This window comes from Juglans microcarpa x Juglans regia, chromosome 1S, assembly GCF_004785595.1.
Source record: "Juglans microcarpa x Juglans regia isolate MS1-56 chromosome 1S, Jm3101_v1.0, whole genome shotgun sequence".
Classification (NCBI taxonomy): Eukaryota; Viridiplantae; Streptophyta; class Magnoliopsida; order Fagales; family Juglandaceae; genus Juglans; species Juglans microcarpa x Juglans regia.
In genome coordinates, this window is record NC_054595.1 from 22,649,626 (window position 1) to 22,658,473 (window position 8,848).

General features: G+C 38.2%; 1 protein-coding gene across 1 annotated transcript; it reads right to left on the bottom strand.

Annotated features, from left to right (window-relative positions):
- Positions 1-7,287: 7,287 nt before the first annotated feature.
- On the bottom strand, positions 7,288-8,257 carry LOC121245888 (transcriptional regulator SUPERMAN-like). The gene has a single exon (XM_041143797.1). The coding sequence runs from the start codon at positions 8,037-8,039 to the stop codon at positions 7,470-7,472; it is 570 nt and encodes a 189-aa protein (XP_040999731.1). The 5' UTR covers positions 8,040-8,257; the 3' UTR covers positions 7,288-7,469.
- Positions 8,258-8,848: the final 591 nt, after the last annotated feature.

The window sequence follows — 8,848 nt, forward strand, 5'->3', positions numbered from 1 at the left end:
TATTTGAGACAAAAATAGACTCATTTTCGCAGAAAATAGTTGGCAACAAATAAATAATTTTCTTGTAATGCCTAAATATGTAGAGCCTCATGCCATGGATATGTAGTGCATGTTACTTTTTCAGAGCTGCTTAATTCCTCTTCAGAATCATATAAATTAAGGTATTATCGAGTGCTTGATATTGATACATAATAATGTACTTGATCTATTTATATATTTATATATAGCCCGAGCCTTCAATATTATGGCTTTTTTATGCCCTGGCCCGACGATTGTAACAAAATGAAATGGAAGGGAAGAGCACAGAGGAAGAACAACTGTAGAATGGAAATATTCTCTGTGTCTCATGTCTTACCTTTTGAGTGAAACAGTACGTCCATATATACAAAAGAGGAAAGAATATTCTAACTAACTCTAGCTATGAAAAGACAATAGTGCCCTCTATATACAACTCAACAAATGGAAAACATTTAACAGAATTACAAATGTAAATGTGAGCAGCAAAATTAATGTCATGTGATGGCAACCACTTTTCCTTTATTTGTATGCTGCTGTGATTCATTCTCCAATAACCCCCCCCCCCCCCCGGTAAGATGGAGCGTAAAGATTTATGACTCCCATCTTGGATAAGTGAAGGTGGAGGACTTTAGATGATAGAGCTTTGGTCATGGTATCGGCAACCTGAGCAGAGCTGGGGACATAACGAGTGCATACACTGCCATCTTGAATTTTGTCTCTAATTAAATAGCAATCGAGCTCGATATGTTTAGTACGTTCATGAAAGATGGGATTCGCAGCAATATGTATAGCGGCTTGGTTATCACAATGGAGCAGGGCAGCTTGTGGATGGTGAACTTGAAGAGCAGCCAAAATGAACTTGAGCTATGTTAATTCTGAACAAGTGGCTGCCATGGAACGATATTCTGCTTCTGTCAAGGATCGAGAAGCAACAGCTTGCTTCTTGGACTTCCAAGAAATTAAAGAAGAGCCAAGGAACATGCAATAGCCACTAACGGATCTTCTTGTATCTGGAGAGTCGCAGTATGCCTCAAGCTGAAAATAGGAGGAACTAGGGAGGAAAAGTCCCTGACCAGGAGCAGTTTTGAGGTATCAAAGCACTTTCTATGCTGCCAAGAGATGAACATCAGTGGGGGTGGCCACGAATTGACTCAGAGTTTGGACACTAAAGCCGATGTCAGGTCGAGATATAGTGAGATATAGAAGACGACCAATCATGTGTCTATAAATACTTAGATCATGTAGTGGTATCCCAGTAGACTGAGTCAATTTAAGATTTTGTTCCATTGGACCTTTAGCTGTGTTGCTGCCGAGATTGCCTGAGTCTGCTAGGATGTCCAGTGTGTACTTTCGTTGACATAGATAAATGCCTTTGGAGGATCTTGCAATTTCAATGCCAAGAAAATACCTTAGTTTCCCTAGGTCCTTAATCTGGAATTTGCTCTATAAAAGTGACTTCAATGCATGGACAGAATTAAGATCATTGCTTGCCACCAATATGTCATCAACATACACAAGGATGGCAACAAAGAGGCCATGTGTTTCTTGAGTAAAAAGGTTGTAATCAACCTTAGATTGGGAAAAACCTGAGTCAATTAAAACAGTTAAGAACTTGAAATTTCGTTACCTCGATACTTGCTTGAGGCCATATAAACTCTTGAATAATTTGCAAACTTAGTGAGGAGATTCTTTGGTGTAACCAAGGGGTTTGTTTATGTAAATGTCTTCATGAAGATCTCCATATAAGAAGGCATTATTTACATCGAATTGATGTAAATGCCATCCTTTGACTGATGCAATTGCAAGAAGACATCTCACGGTGACCAATTTTGCAATAGGAGAGAATGTCTCTTAATAATCCACCCCTTCAAGTTGAGTGTAGCCTTTAGCTACTAGCCGTGCCTTCAACCTTTCAACACTCTCATCTAAATTGTATTTTATCTTATAAACGTATTTGCAATCAATGAGAATTTTCCCATGAGGTAAATTAGTGAGTTGCCAAGTATTGTTTGATTCCAAGGCAGCCAGCTCAAGATCCATTGCTTTGCACCATCCAGGGTCCCTAAGGGCTTGTTTATAAGTCTTGGGTTCAATGTGTGATGAGATGGTGGTTAAGAAAGCTTGATGTGGAGGTGAAAAAACATGGTATGAAAGAGTGTTGTGTAGTAAAAAAGGCTTACCTGAAGAGGACAGTAGCTACTTGTTCAACTCTGGAATGGATGCAATTAGTGCAATCCTTTGGCAATGAAAATCCTGCAGGTATTGAGGGGCACTTCGAGTTCTAGTTGACCTTTGAGGAGGAAAGGGATAAAAGGTAGGGAGGGTGGTGGATTAGGAATGGAAATGATGGTGGGGAGGGGGAAACAATTGGAGAGAAAGGGCTGTCTGAAGTGGAGGTGATAGGTGTTTGAGGAATTGATGGTAGGGAAACTAGTATGGAATGTGGTAGGTTTGAAAGAATAGGAAGTGGAGAATATACGGAAATAGGAGAGAAATGAGAATGAGTGAGATGAAATGGGAAGGTGGTTTCATGGAATTGGACATTTCGGGACAAAAATACTTGCCCAGTTTTGAGATCAAGTAATTTGTATGCTTTGACACCAAAAGGATAGCCTAAGAACACACATGCTTTGCCTCGAGGATCAAACTTTTTCCTCTCATGAGACAAAGTAGAGGCATAAGCAAGGCATCCAAACACTTTTAAATGGTTGTATTTTGGTGGATCATTGAGAAGAGTCTCATAAGGGGTTTTATTTTGCAAAAGAGGGGTGGGTGTTCGATTGATAAGATAAACTGCTGTGAGAACATAGTCATTCCAGAATTGAAGGGGGATGTTTGACTGGAATTTCAATGCTCGAGCAACATTCATGATATGTTGGTGTTTTCTTTCCACTCTTCCATTTTGTTGGGGAGTCTCCACATAACTGTTTTGATGTATAATGCCTTTGTTTTTTAAAAATTCTCTCATTTGGAACTCGGTTCCATTATCACTTCTAAGAACCTTCGCTTTTATTTTGAATTGGGTTTCAATTAAATTGCAAAAAGAGACAATGCAAGATCTTGTGTCTGATTTATTTTTAAGCATATAAACCCAAGTTGTCCGAGAATAATTATCAAGGATGGTGAGGAAATATCAAGATCCGTCATTTGTAATGGTGGAGTTGGGACCCCATATATCACAGTGGATAATATCAAAGGCATGTAAAGAGGAATGTTGTGATTGGAAAAAAGGTAAACGGTGTTGTTTTGCTAAAGGACCAACTGAACAAGATGTATGATCATTGAATTTCAAATTGTTTCTTACAATAGTATCAGTAATCAAAACTAATCTTGAAAAAGAAATATGGCCAAGTTGATAATGACATAAGTCAGAAATGACATTTTTATGAGTGGCAGAGGCAGAGATGGAAGGATATTGTTGAATGAAATTGAGCAAAGCATCAACTAGAGCTGAAGGTGACACTTGTGACCTGAGGAGATAATAAAGACTGCCTCTAACTTCACCCATCTCAATCGTTGTCCAAGATGCTAAGTCCTGGAGAAAACAAGAATTGGACATAAAAATTAGGCAGCAACAATTATCTTGGGCAAGTTTCTTGGCAAACAACAAGTTGAAATGAAATGAACGAACACATAGGACATTATGTAGAACCAAATGGTCAGAAAGTCTTACTACACCAATGTGGGTAACAGGGACAGCTTCTCCATTTGGTAATTTGACTTGATAACAAGTAGTGGTTGTAATGGATGTGAAAAGGGAGGTGCAACTGTCAAGTATCCAAGATGAAGTGTGTGGCTGTGAAGGGTGATGTGTGTGAGTAGAGAGACAAGTGGCCATACCAGAAACTCGTGAAGAGCTAACTTGGTTATTTGAAGATGAAGCAAAAGGTTAAGCTACTGTTAGTGAGGCCATGGTTGAGCTGGTGTCCTTGGAATGCAAAAGGGCAATGAGTTGCTGGTACTGGCTTTTGGTGAGAGCCACGGAGTCAATTGAGTCTTCATTAAGGTCACTGTCTGAATGAGCTCGAGGGTGAGTGACAGCTGTTGCAACATGTTTGGTTTTGCCATGGAACTTATGTCTAGGGGGATAACCATTTAATTTATAGCATTTCTCCATGCTATGACCAGTCATGTGGCAATGTGTGCATTGTGGTGGATCAGCATTACCTGCCTTGAAGCAAGTATCAAAGCAATGGCCAGGGATTTTACAATGGGAGCAATAAGGGCGATTCTTTTTCTGGTTACTGAATTTGGCAGGGATTTTGGAAGAATGATAGAAGGTTTTGGCTTGCATGGCTATGGAATCAGAGGGGTTGGGAGTGGAAATGATTTGATGTTGGCGTTCTCGTTGCTGAACCATTGAGAAAATACGGTTAAGAGGAGGTAAAGGATTAAGCAACATGATCTGGTCTCTGGTGTGAGAATAAGAATCAGACAAACCCAAGAGGAATTGAATGACACAATCACGGTCATATCGGTCATGAAGAATTTTTAATTTGCCACATTCACAGTCAGGAATAGGATCATAAACAGCAAGTTCATCTCAGTCCTTTAAGATGACCAAAATAGATGTTAACAGGATCTTGATTTTGGGATAGACTAGATAAATCTCGTTTGAGTTGGAAAATTCGAGGACCGTTTTGTTGAGTAAATCGATCTTGAAGTTCCAACCACAAAGTTCGAGAATCATCAACTAAAGCCAAGCTAGATTTCGCAGAGGAACTTACAGAATTTTGCAACCATGAGACAACTAAATAGTTGCATCTCTCCCAAGCTTCGAAAAGAGGGTCTGAGGAAGTAATCGATTTAAGCAATGTGCCATTGATAAAACCTAGTTTATTCTTGGCATGAAGAGCACGACTAACGGTACGTGACCAGCTGACATAGTTATCAACAATGAGAAGATCAAAAACCAAGGCAGCAGCTAGATTATCACTATTCTCGATTCGGAATGGGTTGAATGGATCTGAGAAATTGAGGTATCTATTTGGGGAAGATTTTGAAATATTTCCATTTCTACATTAGCCATCGGATCAATGGTGCTCTGGTACCATGTAACAAAATAAAATGGAAGGGAAGAGCACAGAGGAAGAACAGCAAGCTGCAAAATGAAAATATTCTCTGTGTCTCGTGTATTACCTTTTGAGTGAAACAATACGTCCATATATACAAAAGAGGAAATAATATTCTAACTAACTCTAGCTATGAAAAGATAATAGTGCCCTCTATATACAACTCAGCAAATAAAAAACAAATAACAGAATTACAAACATAAATGTGAGCAATAGAATTAATGTCATGTGATGGCAACCTCTTTTCCTTTATTTGTATGCTGTTGTGATTCATTCTCCAATAGCGATTAAAAGAATAAGCCGAGTGATACTACTCCATCGTCTGGCACGGGGAATGTGGCTGCAGCTTTGTATATCCGAATTGAGGTGAGATTTGCCACCAGCAAATTATCCTAACCTAACAAATAGGTCTATTAGTAGGCAAAATTTTGCGACAGGTTCATCCGGTTCTCGCAACTTATCACGTCATATCATGATAGTAAAATTTTTGTGTACGCAATATTAATTTTTAATGTCACGTACAGCATCCTATGATAAGTTGAGAAGTGCCATGTATCCGTATTATGAGATTTCATGGTATTTATTATATATGAAGAGATCAATTTGATTACCTCATTTATATAACATCATGTTATGGCTCAAAATTAACAGCAAACAACGTCGGTGAATGAATGTGATCTCTCTTCTCTCTCCTCATGTATGGAATCTTAGACGGCCTGTACCCGTTACAGGATTATTTGAGTGTAAATGGTTGGCAAGTAGTGGAATATATATATATATATATATATATATATATATGTATACATATATATATACATACATACATATATTTATATTTGATGTATATAACCTTTCTAGTATTTTGCATGTCACTATATATTCATTCATACTCAAAGATTTTAAACGAATTAAGAGGTATCGATCCCATTTGACCATAACTGTCTGTGAAAGTTATAGTTTCACATATACAGCATTCCTATACCCTTTTTCATCATGCCAGCTTGGGGGTTCACGCGGTTTGTCAATCTTCGTGAAACGAAAAAACAATTTCCAGTCTGACTGATATAAAAAAAAAAAAAAGGAGAGAGAGAGAGAGAGAGAGAGTGAAAAGAAAAAAGAAACCACAATTAACAGAAAAACTCCAGCTAGCTTTTAAATTTACTATGTGGGTAAGCAAACATATATAGAGAAATTTCCCAAACGCAAACAAGAGAGGGGGGGAGGGGCAAATTCCTAGAGCCGCATGAAGAAACAGCACATGATCAGTATTGAATTATGATGTAACATTAAATTAAGCACCATATATAATTAATTCAGAGAAGAAACGCAATCGCCATCAATATTCCATTAATACCCATGCAATATTTGTGTCATGTGGAACTCTGTTGTTTTGATACCGAATTAATTGGTTACGATCTTCCAAGCCACTTCAGGAAAACAAATATTTCATTACTGCATGAATATATTATTGGGTTTAAAGCCTCATGCATTAATGTTCATGGCACGTGCAAGTGTACGTACGAAAGTCCTGAATGTAATTAGAACTTCCAAAAAGAAAATTAATGCAGAATGAAAGAATTAAAAAGATATGTATGTTGATCTCGGCCACTAGTACTTAATCATGTCGATCGAGAGAAAAAACATGTGAAACTATATTTTGATGAAAAATGTGAATTTGGAAGGTACGTATCAAACGATATATATGTAATATAGCTAGTAAACATAATATTTTTTTCTAGTACTTAATCATAGGGACATCTCTCTCTCTCTCTCTCTCTCTCTCTCTCTCTCTCTCTCTCTCTTTCAACAACGTGATCAAGTACTTATGTCATGATCATGAAGGGATCGAAAAGACAATAAAAAGCAATTCATGCTGATCATTGATCATGTGCATTAACATTAATATTGAAGGATTTCCGCTAAACAATTAGGTACAAATAATCAAAAGAATGCCTAAGTTCAACCTAAAAGCAGCCAATTAAAACTTAAAAACATCATGATTACATAGAATAAATACAAGTTAAGTATATATAATTACCTAAAAAATTCTTCTCCAGTTTCCCTTCCATTCTTTGCATGTGCGTGCAACTTTGAACAACAATATTATGTCTTCATGTTGATGATCTGTTCCTGATCACTTTCAATATATATATATATGTGTGTGTGTGTGTGTGTGTGTGTGTGTGTGTGTCGTCCTTATATTTACAAATTGGAATTCAACTATAATCTATGTAATTAATTTCATGAAACCCATGTCTTAATCATGTAGCTAGTAAGCTTTAGAAAGAAGTCCGCCACTGTACAATATATGCTGTGTATGGTATATATAGATGCATGTATCTTGCTAGCTAACTATTTCACTGATAATAACAGTAAATTTCAATATGGATCATGACCTAGTCGAAGCTCCAAGTCCACTTCATCGGCTTTGTTAACTCCCCTCTTCCTTCTATCTTCCTGATCTGCATGCATGGGGCCAATTCGAAGGCTCAAATTTGCGCTCAAAAGTTCCTGGTTCATGCTCCAGGACTGGGACCTTGAATCAGACAAATCACTCTGACGGAAAATTGCTGCTTGTGGGTGTCTAGAGCCTGATGCTGATGGCTGAAAGTACATTTGAGAGTTCTTCTGCGCCTCATAATTAGCTGGGAAGTTATAGTTTGATGGATCGCATGGAACCGGTACTGAAATGATAGAAGGGATGTTGTCTTCGTCCAAATTATTTGGAAACGAAGGGCCGGTTGTGTGTTGCTTGGGCGCCTTGACTCGATCTTTGCGGTGTATATTCATATGCCCTCCCAAGGCCTGCGCGTTGGTGAAGCCCCGCTTGCAGAATGAGCATTCGTAAGAGCGTTTGGTACTGCTCATGTCAATATCTTTGACTTGCTGATCTATTCCATCGTTCTCTTCGCTTGAAGACTCCGAGCCTCCTTGCTTGCCGGATTCCATGCTGATCAGAGACCTAGCTTGTTATGAAATGAAAGGAGAAATACTGATACGTACAGATTGGATCGAATCACCCGGACAAAGATCACTTTCTGTTTGTATTAGAATTAATCAGGAGATGGTGGCAATTAGCTAGCTAGAGATGAGAGGGAGAGATCAAAAAGAGAGGATAAAGTAGGGTTTTTATGAAGAGGATCGAAGAGGGTTTCAAAGGAGGTGGGATAGAGACAATAAGAAGACATTGGCTTTGCCAGTATGACTATTGTTGGATTTACATTAAGGGAGATAGTTTTTGGCGTATGCTTGAGGACTTTTTGCACTTATAGCCGGCTCTGTAATGGAGCTATCCTAGGCGATCTTTCTCTAATTTATCTCTCACCTTTGATTCGGATCTGATTTGTGCACATGATGTACTTATTCTCATTGAGAGGTTTTCTTGGTGCATTTTATTATTTTGGAACTGTCCATCTCCAAGGCTCTAATACAGCAAACAAGATTGTTCATGCGACTTAGCCATTAAGAGCAAGCATGGCATAAAAATGCATGGTCCAGTCTATTATATATAAGTAGGCATACATATATATATATATGGGATGGTGAAGGGTACTGAGAAGGAATTGAGTTAGGTTGATCAATTGGTCCGAATCTTGTCAAATAGTAGAAAAAAGAAACAAGTGAAACCAAGTTTTAAACTGCACATATGGCTTGCCAAATTTAGTTTGGCTACTGCAGGTAGCTAGCTAGCTAGCACTAGGATCGCGGGGTTTCATCCCCATATATATATGAATGCACCATGTATATATCTTCATCGT